The sequence below is a fragment of the Entelurus aequoreus genome, linkage group LG01, assembly GCF_033978785.1.
Source record: "Entelurus aequoreus isolate RoL-2023_Sb linkage group LG01, RoL_Eaeq_v1.1, whole genome shotgun sequence".
Lineage (NCBI taxonomy): Eukaryota > Metazoa > Chordata > Actinopteri > Syngnathiformes > Syngnathidae > Entelurus > Entelurus aequoreus.
In genome coordinates, this window is record NC_084731.1 from 97,417,646 (window position 1) to 97,440,856 (window position 23,211).

The 23,211-nt window shown below is 36.3% G+C and overlaps 1 protein-coding gene across 7 annotated transcripts; it reads left to right on the plus strand.

Moving 5' to 3' along the window:
- Positions 1-5,585: 5,585 nt before the first annotated feature.
- On the plus strand, positions 5,586-17,740 carry ccdc28a (coiled-coil domain containing 28A). 7 transcript variants are annotated; one of them, XM_062040430.1, is made up of 7 exons: positions 5,586-5,739; positions 5,902-6,161; positions 9,442-9,623; positions 11,315-11,418; positions 13,507-13,661; positions 16,959-16,981; positions 17,091-17,216. In XM_062040430.1, the coding sequence occupies exons 2-5, from the start codon at positions 5,992-5,994 to the stop codon at positions 13,657-13,659; spliced, it is 609 nt and encodes a 202-aa protein (XP_061896414.1). In that variant the 5' UTR covers positions 5,586-5,739; positions 5,902-5,991; the 3' UTR covers positions 13,660-13,661; positions 16,959-16,981; positions 17,091-17,216. The 7 variants fall into 7 exon arrangements, with proteins under 7 accessions (XP_061896414.1, XP_061896422.1, XP_061896418.1 ...); XM_062040438.1 differs by lacking the exon at positions 16,959-16,981 and having other exon boundaries at positions 17,095-17,239; XM_062040434.1 differs by lacking the exon at positions 16,959-16,981 and having other exon boundaries at positions 17,091-17,231.
- Positions 17,741-23,211: the final 5,471 nt, after the last annotated feature.

Consider the following 23,211-nt stretch of genomic DNA (forward strand, 5'->3'; position numbering starts at 1 on the left):
ATTATAAGTTTTTCTTGTGAAATTGTGACCTTTTTCTTGTGAAAAATGTCTCATTTGCACCCCTGGTGGTGAAATCTATCAAAATTAGGGTGGTCCCAAAAAGGAGGGATTTTTCAAATTGACTGTGTGTCGGTTTTAAAAGTGACCAGCTCTGGTCAACATATGAAATAACAAGTGTGTGTAAAAATTTGAAGTGCTCCCCATGTGGCCAACATATCTAATAACAAGTGTGTGTACGAAATTTAAATACGCGCCTTTAGCCAAAATTATTTTAAATAAATACGTATAAAGAAACATACTGTAATAACTTGAAGTAAATAATACATGCTAAAAAACAATTACAAACAAAAAATTCAAAAATAGATAAATGAACTAAAAGCAGTCTTTTTCTCACAACGTGTCGACTTCTTATAAAATTGGGATGCATTTTTCATATTCTTTCTGTTTCTGTAATATTGCAATATTTTCTGGTAAAAGTATTACTTTTTTATGTAAAGTTTTTACTTTTTAATGCAAAATTGTGACATTTGTCATAAAATTCGGACTTTTATCACAATAAAATGGCACCCATTACCTCCCTGCTTGGCACTCAGCATCAAGGGTTGGAATTGGGGGTTAAATCACCAAAAATGATTCCCGGGCGCGGCTACGCTGCTGCCCACTGCTCCCCTCACCTCCCAGGGGGTGATCAAGGCAATGGGTCAAATGCAGAGGACAAATTTCACCACACCTAGTGTGTGTGTGACAATCAGTAGTACTTTAACTTTAACTTTAACTTAATATTGCCTTTTTTTTTTTGTTCTTGTAAAATAGTGAAATATTTTGACTAAAATTCCGATCATTATTATAATATTGCCAAAACGTTCAAGTTTTCTTATAAAATTGTGACTTTTGTCGAGTAATATGACGACTCGTTTCATAAAATTGCCAAAATGTTAAGCTTTTCTTGTAAAATTGCGACTGTTGTTGAGTAAAATTCCAGCTTTTATCATAATATTCCACAAATGTTCAGTTTTTCTTGCAACATGTTGACTTGCGTTGAGTAAAATTACAACTTTTATTATAATACTGCAAAAAGTTTTTCTTGTGAAAATTGTGACCTTTTTCTTGTGTGTGTAAAAATTTGAAGTGCTCCCCATGTGGCCAACATATGTAATAACAAGTGTGTGTAAGAAATTGAAATGCAACCCCCTGTCTCATTTGCACCCCTGGTGGTGAAATCTATCGAAATTAGTGTGGTCCCAAAAAGGAGGGATTTTTTAAATGGACTGTGTGTCGGTTTTAAAAGTGCTCCCCCTCTGGTCAACATATGAAATAACAAGTGTGTGTAACATTTTGAAGTGCTCCCCATGTGGCCAACATATGTAATAACAAGTGTGTGTAAGAAATTGAAATGCAACCCCCTTTGGCCAAAATGTATTAAAATAAATAAATAAATATGTATATAGAGACATACTGTAATAACTTGAAGTAAATAATAAATATTAAAAAACAATTACAGTTTCTGTAATATTGCAATATTGTCTGGTAAAATTATTACTTTTTTATGTAAAATTATTACTATTTAATGCAAAATGGTGACATTTGTCAGTAAAAATTCTGACTTTTATCACAATATTGCCATTTTTTTTTTCTTCTTGTAAAATAGTGACATTTTTTGAGTAAAATTACGATTATTATTATAAGATTGACAAAATGTTTAGGTTTTCTTATAAAATTGTGACATTTGTCGAGTAAAATGACGACTCGTTTCATAAAATTGCCAAAATGTTAAGCTTTTCTTGTAAACTTGCGACTGTTGTCGAGTAAAATTCCAGCTTTTATCACAATATTGCACAAATGTTCAGTTTTTCTTGTAAAATTTTGACTTGCGTTGAGTAAAAGGACAACTTTTATTACAATACTGCCAAACTTCTAAGTTTTTCTTGTGAAATTGTGACCTTTTTCTTGTGAAATTCCAACTCATTTTTCACAACAACCTTTTTTATGTTTGCATAGTATGTATATATTATTAATGTTGTAAATACACATCTGTATATGTCTAGAAAGGGTGGTCCTAAAGAGGTAGACATTTAGCTCAGGTCTCAAGAAGGTAAGAAATACAAGAATGTGTGTGTGTGTGTGTGTGTGTTTGTGTGCATTCACCAACTTAATGGTCTAAATGTGTTCATCTGCAGCATTTTATCCTGGTTCACCTCACTCCGCCTCTGTCACGCAGAACACACACAAGCTCACAAATGCGGGAAGAGGAAGCGTAGAGGGACGTGAAGTGGACCGAGAAAATTATCTCCCAGCACACTTATGTTACTAGAGGAAGTCACATAAGACACATTTTGCCAACATGTCTTAAATGTCGATTGTGCCTTCCCAATTTTGCAAATTGCCCATTATACAGATTACCATATGCCAAAACAAACATCACATCTATCCATTTTCTACCATTTGTCCCTTTCGGGATCGCGGGGTAGTGTAGTGAATCATTACATTGTGAACAACCCCCCCCCCCCCACATATTTAAGTAGTAGTTATGTACAAAGTGGAAGAAGGTTTTATAGGGGAGCAGCAAAAAACATTGTTTTAATATTTATTTTCCTAGAGGCAAAAATGTATGTTTAATTTTGTTTGTTTTTTTAATTTATACGACTTGAGTTGACAACACAAAATAAGCCCAAGGAGGAGTTGAGTTGAGTTGAGTTTGTGTTTATTTCCAACATGCATGCATACAACATGATATATCACACATGCATGCATACAACATGATGCATGCATACAACATGATACATCACACATGCATGCATACAACATGATACATCACATATGCATGCATACAACATGATACATCACACATGCATGCACACAACATGATACATCACACATGCATGCATACAACATGATACATCACACATGCATGCATACAACATGATGCATCCCACATGCATGCATACAACATGATACATCACACATGCATGCATACAACATGATACATCACACATGCATGCATACAACATGATGCATCCCACATGCATGCATACAACATGATACATCACACATGCATGCATACAACATGATACATCACACATGCATGCATACAACATGATGCATCCCACATGCATGCATACAACATGATACATCACACATGCATGCATACATCATGATACGTCACACATGCATGCATACAACATGATGCATCACAGATGCATGCATACAACATGATGCATCACACATGCATGCATACAACATGATACATCACACATGCATGCATACAACATGATACATCACAATTTCCAGTTCCTCTATTCAACATGTTCGAAGCGGAGCAGGAAGAAGCAGAGCTTATTTAATCCTACCCCGTTTTCCTTTACATAGCAGTTGCTAAAACGTGTGTTCACTTCCTGTTCTCAATTTATTCACAATATACACCATAAGTAATTGCAATAAAACCATTTTTTAAATAATCGGTGAAGTAAGTTATATTTCATATGCTGAGATGAATAACATTATCTAGAAAATGAATGGATGGATGAAATAAATTCATGGTTCTTCTTCTTTGTACTTTGCAAACACTTTAAGTTTGAAGAGTTTATTGAAGTGGATCATATTAGTACATTGTTTGATTGCTTTGTTTAATCCATTCCATCATTTAATTCCACATACTGATATACTGAAGGTCTTAAGTGTTGTACGTGCGTACAAATGTTTTAGATTACATTTTTCTCTAAGATGATATTTCTCCTCTGGAGGCCGCAGGTGTTTTATGTCTTCTGAGGCTTCTTTAGCCAAACTTTGAAAGTCCAAATTGGTACAGCATACATCATTGTATATTTAAAAGCTTGTTAGGGGGATTTCATTAGATGTTGACTTAGCTACACCTTGTGGGCATTTTTAGTAACTACTCTTAAATTACCTTGCACACACAAAAAAAGGCCCTTATATAATTTCATGTTTCAATTTGATTTGCCACCATGAGGATTCCATTTATGGTTGAAGTAAAATATCATACTTTTACAATTACAGTGAGTACTGAAAGTTTCCAGACACCTTTAAATGTTTCAGTCTTTGTTTCATTGCAGCCATTTGCTCAAATTAAAAAAAAGTTCATTTTATTTTGCTCATTAATGTACACTCAACACCCCATCTTGACAGAGGAAACAGAAATGAAGAATATTTTGCAAGTGTATTAAAAAAAAAAAAAATCACATGTACATAAGTATTCAGACCCTTTGATCAATATTTTGTCGATTCACCTTTGGCATTAATTACAGCCTCAAGTCTTTCCAGCACCTTTCACGCTCCATCATTATCCAGGATGTCTGTGTATGTCTCTGTATTTGTATACTTTTGTATTTATTTATTCATATGCATATTCTATTTTAATCCCATTTGTATTATCGCTTATATTTACTTTTAGTTTCTTTAACACGTTTTGTTTGTATTCACTGCTGTTTAGCAGTGAATGGGGTGCTAGCATTGCAGCAGTCCCATAATAAACTGTGAAGTATGAGCAATAACAATATGGGCTGCTTGCATTGCAGCATGCCCATAATAACGGTTTCTTTATATAAACGGTAAATAAAAAAAAGGAAGGGACAATACAAATAGATAGTGATAATTAATAATAATAATAACAATATAATAACAACGTGACAAAAGTCACTATATATATATATATATATATATATATATATATATATATATATATATATATATATATATATATATATATATATATATATATATATATATATATATATATATACAATGTGCTGATTTAAAATAATTTAAATTCCTCCAATAAAGATAATAATTTGAGAGCTTTTCTACTTCTTACCATCTTCCAATATGTTTTTAATAAGTTTGTGTATGGAATATATAGCTTGCAAAATAATACAATTGATAATCATTTGTATGTTGTATTTGATAAATGTGCCAAATTTAATATTATGTAGAGTATCACATTCCAAAAAAAAAAAAAAAGAAGATTGACATCTTCTATGCTATTCGATACAGCACACAGTTGTCATACATAATGCTATTTTGGGGGTATATTCCATTAATAATTTTTAATATTATCTATTTAACTTTAGGAAGAATTGGATATGTAATATATATTGTCCTTCTTTTTTGTAAACTATTTTAGGATGTATTGCCCATGAATTCCATCCATCCATCCATTTCCTAGTGCTTGTCCCTTTCGGGGTCGCAGGGTGTCGCTGGAGCCTATTTCAGCTACATGAATTGTGCCTGGAAAAAAACATTTTACTACACTATATAAATATAAAAATATATATATATATATATATATATATATATATATATATATATATATATATATATATATATATATATATATATATATATATATATATATATATATATATATATATATATATATATATATATATATATATTAAAATATGCAGTTAACTGACAAGTGTTGAGGGGTCCGCGACCGGCTTTCTAGCCCAGCGTCCTATTATGTGCACTTTTACTTTATAAAACTGAATATTAATCCCATATAAATTACCCTAACCCAAACACATTGATATATGTTCAGTTGTGTGCCTTTCCATCAAAATTGTGACATTGTGTGGCTAGTGTACGTAATGTGTTCAAACTACTGATCACCTGTCAAGTAGTTATTGTAACAGAATTGGAACGCAGCCTTGAGTCGTGCCTCTGATACGTCATTCCCCAAACAGGAAGTGGACACACCGGGCAGCTAAGCTAACTACACTACAGGTTGGTATTGTTTTGTTTTTCGACTTTATATATTTTTTCTACTTGTGTTCCGTAACTTGTAATTGTATTTAAAACAGTATTAATTGTTTTATATGCGTACGTTTGTTTAGTTAGTTACGCGACTCTGAAGTTTAGCGAGTTGTATTTCATCGTGCGTTCCAGGTATCGGATTCAGACTTTTGCACAGTGTCCAGGTTTTTCCTCATGTCCTTTTGGCCCCGCTGACCGGAGGGTTTACCTTGGCCAGTTGTTATGGAGGAGCGAAAGCTAAAGAGGAAGAGCCCCAGGACCCCCGCAGCCGCTGCGACGGCGACATCTCCGACGCCAACAAACGAGTCTGGCCGGAAAAACAGCGCTTCCGCCGGGGCGAAACATGGCGGCTACGCGGGGCCTCGTTCCAACCAGAGGAGCAAAAACAGAAGGTAGATTTCATTTAATTGTTTTATTTATCTCCTTCATTGATGTGCATCTTTGATCGATAGACAATTAAACCTCAGAAACTAAACACACATTTACACACCAATGCCTGCACTGCAAAAAGTCAGGGTTCAAAAACAAGAAAAAAAATACAAAAATGAGGGGTATTTTACTTGAACTAAGCAAAATTATCTGCCAATAGAACAAGAAAATTTGGCTTGTCAAGACTTTCCAAAACATGTAAAATTAGCTAACCTCAATGAACCCCAAAATACCTTAAAATAAGTATATTCTCACTAATAACAACTGTACTTTTCTTGATGGAAAAACAAATATGAGACCTTTTTTATCAGTATGTTGAAAAATATTATTTAATTAAGTAAATGCTAGTGCCATTATTTTTGACATAATGATATGCACTCTGCATTACATTTCTTGAAACCAGCAAACTTATACTAAAAACTAATTTATTTTTCTTAATGGAAAGGCAACAAGGCAACCACTTGTTACTCTCGGGGTGTACGAGCCGCTCAGGCAAATCATATTGTCTAAAAATGCATTTTCCCATCGATAACATGACATCATTGCACCAAGTGCATGCTCTTTCAGTCAATTAGTGTGCAAGGAATATATATATATATATATATATATATATATATATATATATATATATATATATATATATATATATATATATATATATATATATATATATATATATATATATGGTAAATGGGTCGTACTTGTATAGCGCTTTTCTACCTTTTTAAGGAACTCAAAGCGCTTTGACACTATTTTCCACATTCACCCATTCACACACACACATTCACACACTGATGTGTATATATATATATATATACATATATATATATATATATATATTTTAGGGCTGCAACTAACGATTAATTTGATAATCGATTAATCTGTCGATCATTACTTCGATTAATCGATTAATAATCGGATAAAAGAGACAAACTACATTTCTATCCTTTCCAGTATTTTATTGAAAAAAAAACAGCATACTGGCACCATACTTATATTGATTATAGTTTCTCAGCTGTTTGTACATGTTGCAGTTTATAAATAAAGGTTTATAAAAAAAAAATATATATATATATATTTAAAAAAAAAAAAAATTGCCTCTGCGCATGCGCATAGCATAGATCCAACGAATCGATGACTAAATTAATCGCCAACTATTTTTATAATCGATTTTAATCGATTTAATCGATTAGTTGTTGCAGCCCTAATATATTTATTTACAGCCCGGCCAATTTTTTTTTTAATGTAATTTTGAAGAATGTATCTGATTGTGCATGAACTATTTCTGTTCAAAATTGTTTGAATTGTCAAATGTTTAAATATTAACTGTCAGTTTACTGTACTGTGCCAACTGTACTACTATATGAGTACATCTTTTCTATTGTTTCATTGAAAATAAAACAGCAAAGTTAATTTGGCTGTCATCCGTTTTAATTATGAGACACAATTGTGTCAAGGTCATGATTTTGTATTTTATGCTTGAAATAAGAAATGATTATTTTGAAAAAGTAGTTTTATACTTGTGAGTGTTGATGACACAGCTTTGCAACAGTTGATATTCTTGTTTCGAGCATGTTTTACTCAATATAGCTCATCAAATCTCAGCAACAAGCTGTAATATCTTACTGAGATCATTTAGGACCAAAACACTTAAAACAAGTAAAACATTCTAACATAAAATCTGCTTAGTAAAAAGAATGATCTTATCAGACAGAAAATAAGCAAATATCACCCTTATTTGAGATATTTCATCTTACTTAGATTTCAGTTTTTGCAGTGTGAGAAGGAGCAGGATGAAGAAAAATATTATATTTTCCTGCCCCCTTCAACATAATACTTAGTCTTATTTAATGGATATCATACAAATCAAACAAATATATCCGAATATAATGAAAACACACAAAAAAACACAACAAGTGCAAAACTTCATGAAGTACAAAAACCGACAAAGAAAAGTAATATACACCTCACGCGATGATACAAAACAAATACAAAACCAGACAAAAAAAACAAGAAAAATAATCAATATAAAGCAAAATGTAAACACTTATGGCTGTCCATATGATATTATTGTTCTGTCTTTATATATGTTTTTCAATTGGAATATATTTTTACAGTCTTTTATCTCATTGTAAAGAGAATTCCATAGTTGAACCCCCACCACTGATATACACATTTGTTTAAAAGTTGTCCTTGAATACTGATGTTGGAAATGACCTTCTCTTCTACGCTCTTCATTCTCAGAAGTGATGACAAACATTTTTTGTAAATTTGCTGGTAATGTTTTACTTTTAGCCTTAAACATAACACATAATGTCTGTAACTTTAATAGCTCCTGTAGTCTCAAGAAAACCAGAATTAATAAATAATATGTTAGTGTGTTCTAAGTAATCTACTTTATGAATAATCTTTATAGCTCTTTTCTGTAGTTGATACAATGCCTTTATTTTACTCTTATATGTGTTCCCCCACACTTCCACACAGTAGCTGATATATGGCAATATAAGTGCACAATACAATATACGCATTGCCCTGTAATCTAACACATATTTGACCTTGTTTAATATAAAAACACTCTTAGACATCTTTTTCCGTACATGTGCAATATGAGATTTCCATGTCAGACCGTCATCCAGTATCACTCCTAAAAATCTAAGATCAGAAACCCTTTCAATATCAGTTTGATCGTTTTCTCCCTTTTCCTTTTACAAAAAATCATAAACTTTGCTTTTTTCACATTTAACGAAAATGTATTGACATCAAACCATCTCTTAATCATTTCCTGTTCAATAATGTTCGATAACGCTTTTAAGTCATGTCCCGAACTATAAAAGTTGGTGTTGTCCGCAAATAATACACATTTCAATACCTTTGATACCTCACATATATCATTAATATATAAAATAAACAATTTTGGTCCCAAAACCGAACCTTGTGGAATTCCACATTCAATCTTCATTTGTTCAGATGTATTACCCACAAAATCCACATACTGTTGTCTATTATCTAAATAACTTCTTAGCCAGTCTAAAACTACTCCTCTCACAACAGATGAATGCAACTTGGACAATAATATAGAATGATCTATTGTGTCAAATGCTTTTTTAAGATCGATAAAGACCCCTATAATGTATTTCTCATTATCAGTTGCTGTTGCTATATCCTCCATTATATTCATTACAGCTGAAGTTGTTGACTCTGATAACGTTTGTTTGGGACTTATTTTAAGCTTTTCTTTTACAGGGTAGTTCGAGACAAATCAAAGCATCAGCCGGGTCCGGGTGTCCGCCCAAGCTCGACTCAGAACCAGGCAGCGCCCACCATCCAGCACTCCTTCCTGACTGATGTCTCTGACGTGCAGGAGATGGAGAATGGACTCCTCAGCCTCCTTAATGACTTCCACTCAGGGAAACTCCAAGCTTTTGGTAGGTTTGGCTTTTTAACATAATGAAATGGTAACTGCACTTTTTTCGTTGATTGATTGATTGATTGATTGAAACTTTTATTAGTAGATTGTACAGTACAGTACATATATTCCGTACTATTGACCACTAAATGGTAACACCCGAATAAGTTTTTCAACTTGTTTAAGTCGGGGTCCACGTTAATCAATTCATGGTATAAATATATACTATCAGCATAATACAGTCATCACACAAGTTAGTCATCAGAGTATATACATTGAATTATTTACATTATTTACAATCCGGGGGGTGAGATGTGGAGGGGGGGGGGGGGTTAGGTTTGGTTGATATCAGCACTTCAGTCATCAACAATTACATCATCTGAGAAATGGACATTGAAACAGTGTAAGTCTGACTTGGTAGGATATGTACAGCGAGCAGTGAACATAGTGAGCTCAGAAAGCATAAGAACAAGTATATACATTTGATTATTTACAATCCGGGGTGGTGGGGGGAGGGTGTTAGTCTATGGTTGTAGTTGTCTGGAGGTGTGGTTTTGAAGGAGGATATAGATGTTCTTTCTTTTACACCTGTTGGGAGTGCATTCCATATTGATGTGGCATAGAAAGAGAACCTTTGTTAGATCGGAATCTGGGTTTAACGTGGTTTGTGGAGCTCCCCCTGGTGTTGTGGTTATGGCGGTCATTTACGTTATGGAAATAGTTTGACATGTACTTCGGTATCAGGGAGGTGTAGCGAATTTTATAGACTAGGCTCAGTGCAAGTTGTTTTACTCTGAGTTGTTTTTCTCATCTGAGAAATAGACATTGTTACAGTGTAGGTCTCACTTGGTAGGATATGTACAGCGAGCGGTGAACATAGTGAGCTCCGAAAGCATGAGAACAAGTACATACATTTTATTATTTACAATCCGGGGAGGTGGGATGTGGTGGGAGGAGGGGTTTAGGCAAGGGTTGTAGCTGCCTGGAGGTGTTCTTTTAGTGCAGTTTTGAAGGAGGATAGAGATGCACTTTCTTTTACACCTGTTGGGACTGCATTTCATATTGATGTGGCATAGAAGGAGAATGAGTTAAGACCTTTGTTAGATCGGAATCTTGGTTTGACGTGGTTTGTGGAGCTCCCCCTGGTGTTGTGGTTATGACGGTCATTTACGTTCTGGAAGTAGTTTGACATGTACTTCGGTATCAGGGAGGTGTAGTGAATTTGATCACAATCACAATCCCGATGAAAGACAAGAACACGTGTTTTTTTTTTTTTTGTATTCTAATTTAGACTTGGACTTCCTTTTATTGTCATTCAAATTTGAACTTTACAGTACAGACAAGAGCGAAATTGTGTTGCATTAGCTCGTTGTAGTGCCAGATAAAAGAGCAATAAGGTGCAGATATAAATAGATTACCGTACAGAAAAATATGTTGCACTTTTGCATATGCGTCCACGTTTATGGATGTATGTTATATTGTCTTTATATTCCAGCGAGTTAATCCGTTTTTGGGGGGAATTGAGGGGATTATTATGATGCGTTCAAGAGTCTTATGGCCTGAGGGAAGAAGCTGTTACACTGTAACGGAGGCTGCGGAACCTCTTTCTAGAGTCTAGCAGTGAAAACAGTCCTTGGTGGGCGTGGGAAGAGCCTCTACAGATTTTCTGAGCCCTGGTCAGGCAGCGGCTTTTTGTTATTTCCTGAAAAGGAGGAAGAGGAGTCCTGATGATCTTTTCCGCCATCCTCGCCACTCTCTGCAGAGACTTCCAGTCTGAGGCACTGCAGGCTCCAGTCCAGACAGAGATGCAGTTGGTCAGTAGGCTCTCTATAGTTCCTCTGTAGAAGGTGGTGAGAATGGGGGGAGGGAGCTGTGCTCTTTTCATCCGACGCAAAAAGTGCATGCGCTGCTGAGCTCTTTTTACAAGAGCTCCGGTGTTGTTTGTAATTCGAAATAATCAAGTCGTTCTCTGTGGCAAGCAATGCTGCCAATGAGAGTAATTCATTCTGCCTCTAAATTACTTTAAAAATGCATCCAAAAACCACCAACAATACTTAATTTACGTTATGTCAACCTGTATAATAACCAAACTGTAGCAACATTGTTATTGTAAGAGCAAACACTGAGAATCTGTTTATTTAGCGTACTAACACATCGCCTTGCGTTTCGCTTCTGCATCAGCACCTGAATCGCTTTTGAGTTTGTAATGCACAACACAATGCGATAGGACACCAATCTTTCTGACTGAAAAACATGAACAATCATATTAAGTAATCTTTAAAGTCCACATTTCATGTTTTTGTTTGTACACAGCTAGCGCGACAGCGTATGAACTGTAGTTGTCACGATCAACATTATAGTGACTTAATCGGTGCTGGCCCGGGACAAAGACATTTCCATTTGATTTTGAGTAGGTGGACAAAGGTTTCTACCCCTGCGCGGTCTTTCGTTGTGCTCTTCTCCAGAACACCAGTCTTGATTATCTCGGCTTCCATCTACACCCAACGATTCACCCTCTCTTTGCGCCTGCTCAGCTTCTATAATCAGTAGTTCATCCTCCGCATATTCAGCTTAAAAAAGATAAGGTTGTGAATTCTTATTTGTCCAATAATGTCATCTTAGTCGTCCATTACGACGTCTGCCATGATTAAAACACACAGACGTTTGTTGCCGGAAGTAGGAAGTGTGTTGCTATGGGCAACACACTTCCTTGGGCACCTTACGATTTGATTACGATTCAGGAGCTACGGTTTGATTAAAAAATGATTAATGATGCATCTTACCTTTATGTATATTCATGCTGTTTTACATTTATTTTTGTTTCATTAAATAAGAATTCATCCCTCGCAACGTTTACAAATAGTGCATTTGTCATAAGTAACAGTTGAATTAATGTCCATTACATTTATTAAATTAATGGAAATGTATGCAAAACCAGAACATACACTAAGTGCCTTAAAATAAAGGAGCTGGTCGGATCTCTCTGAGGTGGCTCGCTGCGTTCAGCCAAATTTTAGAACTGTCTGCACTACCTTCTTTACAGTGAATAAATAATAGATTATTGACATTTACTCAGCGATTTTACAATCACCCACGTCCGAATTACGATGCATTTAAAAATGTATTATTTGCCATATATTGTACATATTACATACCGTAATTTCCGGACTATAAGCCGCTACTTTTTCCCCTCGTTCTGGTCCCTGCGGCTTATATACGGCCTGTTCTTCTCCGACACCGACGAAGAGGATTTCGGTGGTTTTAGTACACAGGAGGATGACGATGACACAATGATTAAAGACTGACTTTTCATATACCGGTAGGCTGGTTATTTTGATAACGTACAGGCGAGCACTTTGTATTACTTTGCACCGTTGTATTATTTGTACTCTGCACGAATGCTGTTCGCCATGTCAAAGATGTGAAAGTTTGATTGAATGATTGAAAGATTTATTGTTAATAAATGGGACGCTTTGCGTTCCCAAACAGTCATCTCTGTCCCGACAATCCCCTCCGTGGTAGCAGGAACCCCTATATACTACGGTAATAACCCTGCGGCTTATAGTCGGGTGCGGCTTATATATGGAGAAATCTGTATTTCCCCCTAAATTTAGCTGGTGCGGCTTATAGTCCGGAAATTACGGTAGTTATAAACGTGTCTGTTACTACGTTCTATGTATACTTACAGAGTGTATATAAAATGCTGATAGAGGGTTTATATCTCTATAGGACTCCCATTAGCCACGTCTTGCAAGCGTTTTTTTTTTTTATCTTTAGAATGCTAAAAGAAAAGAAAAGACATGTGTTCTTGTCTCTCATAATGATTGTGAATAATTGGTAAAATTCCCCCCTTAAAAGTGCAATTCCCCTTTAAAAGGTTGCTTTCACCCTGTCTGTCCCAGGTAACGAGTGCTCTATTGGGCAGATGGAGCACGTGCGAGAGATGCAGGAGAAGCTCGCCCGCTTGCACTTTGACCTGTATGTTGAGGCAGATGAGATGCCAGAAGACCAGAGGAAAACAGCCCGAGACACCAATATGGACAAGTTGCTTCTGAATGTAAGTACTTAAGTGTTTGCCAGTTAAATAGTACTACTCATCTAATTTGCACACATTTGCAAAACTTAGTTTTTGTGTACAGACAGGTAAAACTGAACTCATCTTTTTAAAGCTTATTCAACAACAGAACATGAAGTTATTTACTTCCGGGTGGTTGTTCCATTTCGTGCGGCTGTCTTATACCATGCATAGGCAATTTAGAAAAAACATTCAGTGTACACCGCCTTCCGCCCGATTGTAGCTGAGATAGGCTCCAGCGACCCCGAAGGGAATAAGCGGTAGAAAATGGATGGATGGATGGATTCACGTTTCCTGGGTTTCATGTAAGTGTGTGCTAATTTTCAAGATAACGTAAACGTCATTGTACGTCTAATATATATCTCTATATTGATCAACCCAAGGCGTTATAACACCCAACCAAGTCAGCTGTGGTAAGTGCATATGAAGTCTGTTAAAGGCCTACTGAAATGATTTTTTTTTATTTAAACGGGAATAGCAGATCCATTCTATGTGTCATACTTGATCATTTCGCGATATTGCCATATTTTTGCTGAAAGGATTTAGTAGAGAAAATCGACGATAAAGTTCGCAACTTTTGCTCGCTGATAAAAAAAAGCCTTGCCTGTACCGGAAGTAGCGTGACGTCACAGGAGCTAGGATTCCTCACAATTCCCCGTTGTTTACAATGGAGCGAGAGAGATTCGGACCGAGAAAGTGATGATTACCCCATTAATTTGAGCGAGGATGAAAGATTCGTAGATGAGGAACGTTACAGTGAATGACTTGAGAGGCAGCGATGGACGTATCTTTTTTCGCTCTGACCGTAACTTAGGTACAAGCTGGCTCATTGGATTCCACACTCTCTCCTTTTTCTATTGTAGATCACAGATTTGTATTTTAAACCACCTGGGATACTATATCCTCTTGAAAATGAGAGTCGAGAACGCGAAATGGACATTCAGGGCCTTTTATCTCCACGACAATACATCGACGAAATGCTTTAGCTACGAGCTAACGTGATAGCATCTTGCTTTAACTGCATATAGAAACAAAAGAAATAAACCCCTGACTGGAAGTATAGATAGAAAATCAACAATACTATTAAACCGTGGACATGTAAATACACGGTTAATGCTTTCCAGGCTGGCGAAGGTTAACAATGCTGTGCTAACGACGCCATTGAAGCTAACTTAGCTATCGGACTGCACAGAGCTATGCTAAAAACATTAGCTCTCCACCTACGCCAGCCAGCCCTCATTTGCTCATCAACACCCGTGCTCAACTGCGTTCCAGCGATCGGCAAAAGGACGAAGGACTTCACCCGATGCGTTTGGCGGCCCGGAGACGTAGGAAGTCAAGGTGAAGTCGGTGGCTAGCGCGGCTAGCGCGGCTAGCGCTCCAACAAAGTCCTCCTGGTTGTGTTGCTGTAGTCCGCTGCTAATACACCGATCCCACCTACAACTGTCTTCTTTGCAGCCTTCATTGTTCATTAAAAAAATTGCAAAAGATGTCCAGAATACTGTGGAATTATGAAATGAAAACAGAGCTTTTTGTATAAGATTCTACGGGGTACCATAACTTCCGTTACTCGGACTTCGTCACGCGCATACGTCATCATACCGCGATGTTTCAGCCGGATATTTCCCGGGAATTTTAAAATGTCACTTTATAAGTTAACCCGGCCGTATTGGCATGTGTTGCAATGTTAAGATTTCATCATTGATATATAAACTATCAGACTGCGTGGTCGCTAGTAGTGGCTTTCAGTAGGCCTTTAAGAAACCAGTCGTGTATAAACATAAACAACTCCAAATTCACATGTACATAAGTATTGGGCAAGGCAACTGTATTTATATAGCTCGTTTACAACAATTTTTAGATTGGACCAAAGTGCTTTGCAGGTTAAAAAGCATAGAGCAAAAAACAAAACAAAAAAACAAATAACATAAACAATGCATAAGCTAAACAAGATAGTGCAAAAGAAATATGGTGAAAGGGTTCGGTTAAAAAGTAAAATTGCAAGATAAAAATAAAATAATAAAAGTGCAACAAATTGAAAAAAAAAATGAAGAGGGACAGGGGGGGGGGACTAGAAATGTTGGCCAAGTGGGCGGGCTCAGCTCAAATTTTGCGATTTCCGACTCTTTGCTCAATACTTAGTTGATGCACCTTTGGCAACAATACCAGCCTCAGGTTCATCAACATTTCTCTTTTTTTCTGCCAAGATGAGGTGCTGAGTGTACATAAATGAGAATTAAAATGAACTTTTTTTTTTTAATTTTAGCATATGGCTGCAACGAAACAGAGTGAAAAACTTCAAGTGGTCTGAATACTCTGCGTACCCACTGTATATACCGTATTTTCCGCACTGGCAGTGGTGTTGTTGTGGTGGCATGATACCATTTCTATGATCACTAGTGGTAATGATGTGGCTATGTATGTGTGTAGTGTGCATATGTATGTATACATCTATGATGTATGTACAGTATATACAAGTTCATTAAGTTTGTACATTGAGTGAATAGGTAGTTCTAGCTCAGAGTAATTTATGATTTAAAGAAAAGGGGTGGGATTAAATAAGTGTAAACTTCTTCTCACTCCTTTTCAAATATGTAAAAAAAAGAAAAGAAAAAAAAGAAAGTCCAATGCTCATTTGTTTTTGTTTTTTATTCTCCATTGTTTTCATTTTGTTATAATGGCTGTTAAGGATATAGCACTGTATTGGATCAGGCTTGCTCTTGTTTTTATGCATATTTGAAATAAAAATATATCAATAAAAAAAACAAACTATAAGGCACACCGGATTATAAGGCGCATCTTCAATGAATGGCCTATTTTAAAACTTTGTTCATATATAAGGCGTACCGCATTATAAGGCGCATAGAATAGACACTACAGTAGAGGCTGGGGTTACGTTATGCATCCCGTAGGTGCGAGACCTGTTGTGGCTCAATATTGGTCCATATATAAGGTGCACCAGATTATAAGGCGCACTGTCAGCTTTGAGAAAATTTGAGGTTTTTAGGTGCGCCTTATAGTGCGGACAATACGGTACTATATAGTCAGTCATGCACACTAAAGTCATGCTATTACAGTCTTCTCTCTGGAAAACAAACTCCAGCTTCAAAATGATGACTAGTCAGTGTTCAGTGTGTGGTTTTAATTAGATATACAGTATTTTTCTTTTATACATCGATACATGACCATAGCATTAGATTACCCCCAGTCCGTCACAGGTTTGACAGCTGCAAGAAAACGTGGTTTCATGCTTAAAGTTCTTTTTTTTTTTTTTTTCAGCTGGAGGAGCTCAGTTCTTCCATGTATCCTTTTTTTTTTGCACCTACATGATCTCATCTGAGATATAATTGCATTTGTTGAGTTAAAAGAAAAGATGTGTGGTTGTTTTTTTACTTAAATTCGCTTTCCCAGCCAGAAACTGAATTTGACAGACAGCCAGGAGACGCCGAAGACTGCCAACGTGTGACTGCCTCTCCGCCGTCGCTGCTCCTTGCCGACCAGCAGGCGAATGGAAATTCCAATGCACATAACACGGATGATACCAATCTTATCTTACTAAACATCTGGATGCAAGTAGTTTAGGGAACTAATCCTTACCATCATCTCTGATCAACGGCATCACGTCTTGTAGTGGAAGCTCTAAGCAACCAAAGTGATTAGAATTACTCCACAACAGATGCAAAGCACTCTGTTGCACTTTATAGTGTTAGTCGTTCCGACTTCTAGGCCAATCAGTGTGTAACTTAACCCATTTGTCAAAGTGCTTGTTAACCTTGCACGGCCAAAAAAAAAAAAAAGATGTGTTACCACTTTTCAGCATGAATGTATGACCGTCATGTCCACAAAACATGCATTTAGTTCCTGGTTGACCTCACAACCATGCCTTGATTTCCCACGTGGTAATTTTAGCTGCATTGTTTTGAACTAAATCCGTTTTTGCACTTTGGGCTGCAATGATTGTCAGTCTCAGCCACTGTTTGGGCGGGGTTATTTTTTTACAGGTATAACATGTATGCTGATTTTATTTTTATTGATTTACCAATAAAATGTGAATTAATTGATCCTGAACCGTTACCTCAGAAACATCATTCAGCTTGTTAACAATTTACTGTTGAAAAATCAGCACTTCCATTATGGAAGTACTATACATCAGTGGTCCCCAATTCGTCATTTCTCACAAAATCGCCAGAAAAAGTAAGGCGTTTTTTTTTTGCGCTGATATGCCTGGAGAAAAGGGGCGCATTTGAGAACGTGTCACTCTCCCGACGCACTGTAACGAGGCGGGTTGAGACCATCGCTGGAAACTTGGAGCTTCAGCTGAAGAACAGAACGGCCGACTGACTGTTTTTCGCTGGCTTTGGATGAGAGCTGCGATGTACGCGACACCGCCCAGCTGCTCATCTTCTTACGTGGGATACCTGCAGACTTTCAAATCACGGAGGAGCTGGCAGCCATGCAGTCAATTGATTGATTGATTGATTGAGACTTTTATTAGTAGGTTGCACAGTGAAGTACATATTCCGTACAATTGACCACTAAATGGTAACACCCGAATAAGTTTTTCAACTTGTTTAAGTCGGGGTCCACTTAAATTGATTCATGATACAGATATATACTGTCATATATACTATCATCATAATACAGTCATCACATAAGATAATCACATTGAATTATTTACATTATTTACAATCAGGGGTGTGGAGGGGGTGTGGGGGGGATATGGACATCAAGTAGTGGACATAGAGAGAGAGAGAGAGATCAGAAGGCATAAGAAAAAGAAAAAGTATCTGCATTTGATTGTTTACATTTGATTATTAGCAATCCGGGGAGGGTGTTAGTTTAGGGTTGTAGCTGCCTGGAGGTGAACTTTTATTGCGGTTTTGAAGGAGGATAGAGATGCCCTTTCTTTTATACCTGTTGGGAGCGCATTCCACATTGATGTGGCATAGAAAGAGAATGAGTTAAGACCTTTGTTAGTTCGGAATCTGGGTTTAACGTGGTTAGTGGAGCTCCCCCTGGTGTTGTGGTTATGGCGGTCATTTACGTTAAGGAAGTAGTTTGACATGTACTTCGGTATCAGGTATCAATTAAAGAGACAACCACAGGTAATGACTTGTTCACATAGGTAAATGCGTGTTTGGACATGTTAGGACTGAAATGGTACAAGCTGGCAGGTGTGACAACAGATGGTTGTCCAAATCTGACGGGGACACATTTTGGACTTTTAAAGAGGATGCAGGATAAAGTGACAGAAATTGACATTTTTGCATTGTACTATACATCAGGAAGTGTTGTGTAAGACAGTGTTAAAAATAAAACCATCAAAGGCAATCTGCTTTTGTATAAAGTTAACTTAGGTTAAATGAAATTATTATTATTATTATTTATCTTACGGTACATCAAAAATAATTTGAGCAAAATTTAATTGAAATATTGTCGGTGTGGCCCTCCAGCAGTGCTCAGGTTGCTCATGCGGCCCCCGGTAAAAATTAATTGCCCATCCCTGGTCTATATAGAGAGCTTTTTTGCAAAGGGAAAATGCTAGGGGCCCACACTAATTGAATGTTATGGTACATTTTTTCATGCACTTATTTGCTATATCCATCTGCCACACATGGGAATAATGCCTACATTAAACCGGTCCCTGGTGCAAAAAAAGGTTGGGGGCCCCTGCTATACAGAATAGTGTGTTATTTATTAGACGTCCTCCAAGTGCCATCTTGTGGTATAGTCCGAAACTACACTACTCAAGTGTAATCAAAACCTTTAAATTTAAAATGAAAATACAGGTTTATTTTTAAAAAAAATGGCCCAATTAGTCGACGGACTTTTTCTAAAAGAAAAAAAAAAAAATTGGAGGACATTGCTGGAGCCGCCGAATCATCTGTGAAGGAATGTGTTGATGTGTAACCATGGTTACCTGGGCATCCTCACCATTTGTAAGTGCGTAGATTGGAGATCGACCTGTTGGTTTCATCTGAATCCCACTCCGCTTCTCCACAAGGGACATCCGTAATGGAAGACAACTTAAACGCCAAGCGACACTCGGTGACGCCGTGGAAGCCTGACGTGACCGACCATGACGCGCACCGCTGGCCCTCGGACGCGCGCTTCAGCTGCTGGACTCCACTGAACAACCAAGCCAGCAACATGCAGGTCAGACAGTCTCTAAATGACCAATAAGAAGTAGGAGAAACTGAAAGGTAATATGTTAGTTTTTGCTGCAGAGTAGACGAGCGTTATATTGCATTTTGGGGGGAAAACGCACGGTATGACTGCTCATTTTCCTGGAGAAACAAACAGCATGCCAATCGCTAAATAACTTAAATGCTTACACCAGGGGTGTCCAAACTTTTTCCACCGAGGGCCACACACGGAAAAAATGTAATCATACGAGTGCCATTTTGATATTTTCATTTTCAAACCATAACAAAATATATAGATTTTTTTTTAACCTTTAGGCTCCCGGGGACCGGTCAAGGGTCTCAGTCATTAAAATTAGAGATGTCCGATAATATTATCGGTATCGGTTTTTTATTATCGGTATCGTTTTTTTGTTTTTTTGTTTTGTTTTTAATTAAATCAACATAAAAAACACAAGATACACTTACAATTAGTGCACCAACCCAAAAAACCTCCCTCCCCCATTTACACTCATTCACACAAAAGGGTTGTTTCTTTCTGTTATTAATATTCTGCTTCCTACATTATATATCAATATATATCAATACAGTCTGCAAGGGATACAGTCCGTAAGCACACATGATTGTGCGTGCTGCTGCTCCACTAATAGTACTAACCTTTAACAGTTAATTTGACTCATTTTCATTCATTACTAGTTTCTATGTAACTGTTTTTATATTGTTGTACTTTCTTTTTTATTCAAGAAAATGTTTTTAATTTATTTATCTTATTTTACAAATTTTTTTAAAAAGTACCTTATCTTCACCATACCTGGTTGTCCAAATTAGGGCATAATAATGTGTTAATTCCACGACTGCATATATCGGTTGATATCGGTATCGGTTGATATCGGTATCGGTTGATATCGGTATCTGTAATTAAAGAGTTGGACAATATCGGATATCGGCAAAAAGCCATTATCGGACATCCCTAATTAAAATGTTAAAAATAAGTCAAATTATTATTATTATTTTTTACAGTATATCTCTATATCAACTTCAGGTTGATATCAAGTAAAAAAAAACAGGTTTTATGCCTTTTCTGTCAAAAACAACTTTGTTTTTTATAGTAAAACTGGGGCCGTACTTATCAAGCTTCTTAGAATTACTCCTAAGAAGTCTGCTAAGAGTTGACTTAAGAGTAAATAAATTATTCGCTGAAAGCTGCACTTAAAAGTTAGTTATCAAGCGTCTTACTCACACTTTCAGCGAAGTGTAGGACTGAATCTTAAGTGTCACACTCAGAGCTGAATTACGACATTACTATGTGCCGTAAACGCAATTTTAGGTGACGTCATTTCTGTGTCCATAGAAATGACCAATCACGGAAGGGAATCCGTTGTCTAAGAATAAAGAAATATCTTGGAAATATTTAAGTGGACAATGGGAGTGTATATTTTGACAATAAACTACAAAATAATACAAAACAAACTAGTCCCCGCCGGCACTCACGCTACCGCTCCCTCTCTTCTCTCGCCCACACACTCACTGACGTCACTCACCTCACGGCCACACACATACGCTACTGTCATAACATTTTCTTTCCAATTCATTAATTAGGCAACTCATTTGAAACTGGTGTGGGTGGCTCTATATATACTAGCCCACTGCAGACACATGCAGAAATCAACAAGGAATCGAAAAGTATTAAATCTGTGACAAAAATAATATCCGCTCTGTCTAAACGATACCGTTTGATCAGCTGCTCGTCATCAAAAAAAAAACAACATTGTTCCGTTCCCTGAACGTTCGCGCACGTCTCTCTCGCCTCAGTGCCATCCCCTGCTGGCAACTCCTAACCACTTAAGACACCTCTGAAGGTCTCTTAAATATCGTGGAGAGTAGGAGTGATTCTTAGACTTAAGAACGTTGATAAAAAGCGTTTATTCTTAAGTTTGAGAGTAGGACTAAATTTCGCAAATTCTCAGGACTTAAGTGTAAAATGGCACTCTAAGAAGCTTGATAAGTACGGCCCCTGAAATATGCAGTGTTTAGTAATTAGAGCCCTAAAAGATCAATAATGCAGGACACCATTGATTTTAATTATTTAATATTTTTGAGTAATTACAGTGAAAAGTTAAATAAAATCCCACTAAATATATTTGGGATCCAAAAGGTCTCCCACTCATAAAGTGATGCATTTTTATTAGTTTTTTTTTAACTTTTCACACTTAAATTACAACATCAACTTTGTCGATTTTTACGTTTGAACTGTTATTTTGTTTGTTTTATGCTCTTTTGTCAAATAAAACTTTGATGTTTTTATATGGCAACCACACAATATATGCAATATTTTTTCCACATAAAACATTTTAAAGTGACATTTTTTAAGTAATAATTCATTGTAACATAGATTTTTTTTAATTTTTTTTTATTTTTTTTTTTTTCGAGCAATGGTAAAAAATAAATAAATAAACAAAGACAAAAGAAAAAAGAACAGCCTGCATGGCAGCTTTGTGTCAACATTGCAACTTTTTCTCGTTAGATTTCACCTCATTCCACTGTTTTAAAATGTTTTTTTTAAATTTTTGCAATACTATCAATTTTGCAATTTTTGCAGAATGTGTGGGGGGCTGGTAAACGATTAGCTGCGGGCCGCACTTTGGACACCTCTGGCTTACACGAACAGAGGACACATTCATATTTTAGCCCATTACAAAAACAATATTTTGCTTCAATCATTCAACACTCCAAAATAGTAATTATCTGTGGTGTGCGGGCTCCATCTAGTGCGGGGTTTGGCAACCCAAAATATTGAAAGAGCCAAAAAAAAAAAAAAAAAAGTCTGTCTGGAGCTGCAAAAAATTAAAAGCCTTAAATAATTGTTATAATGAAGGCAACACATGATGTAAATGTTTATATTATCTATATTAGCCTACTATCACCTATTTACCAGGAATTGATTTACGTGGACCCCGACTTAAACAAGTTGAACAACTTATTCGGGTGTTACCATTTAGTGGTCAATTGTACGGAATATGTACTGTACTGTGCAATCTACTAATAAAAGTGTCAATCAATCAAAGGCTGACACAAATCTTCGTTGACAGAAATGTTGTATTTTAAATTTGTATTCTACACATTTTTGCAACATTAGAAATTATTAGTAAAATGGAGGCTTCTAACCAGTGTTGGGTTAGTTACTGAAAACCAGTAACTAGTTACAGTTGCTAGTTACTTTATTTCAAAAGTAACTCAGTTACGTACACCAAAAAGTAATGCGTTACTGTGAAAAGTAACTATTTAGTAACTTTTTTTAATCTGCTTTTTTTTTAAAAAGCTCCCATTAATGCCCTTTTAGCCTTCATTTCAGTACTGTTATTGCACTAGAAAATAATACAATCTGTTGA

Coding starts and splice junctions, on each gene's coding strand:
- ccdc28a (XM_062040417.1), top strand. CDS start 5,992: ATGGAGGAGCGAAAGCTAAAGAGGAAGAGCCCCAGGACCCCCGCAGCC. Junction 6,162..9,441: donor CAGAGGAGCAAAAACAGAAG/GTAGATTTCATT, acceptor TTTCTTTTACAG/GGTAGTTCGAGACAAATCAA. Junction 13,662..17,090: donor TGGACAAGTTGCTTCTGAAT/GTAAGTACTTAA, acceptor TCGCTTTCCCAG/CCAGAAACTGAATTTGACAG.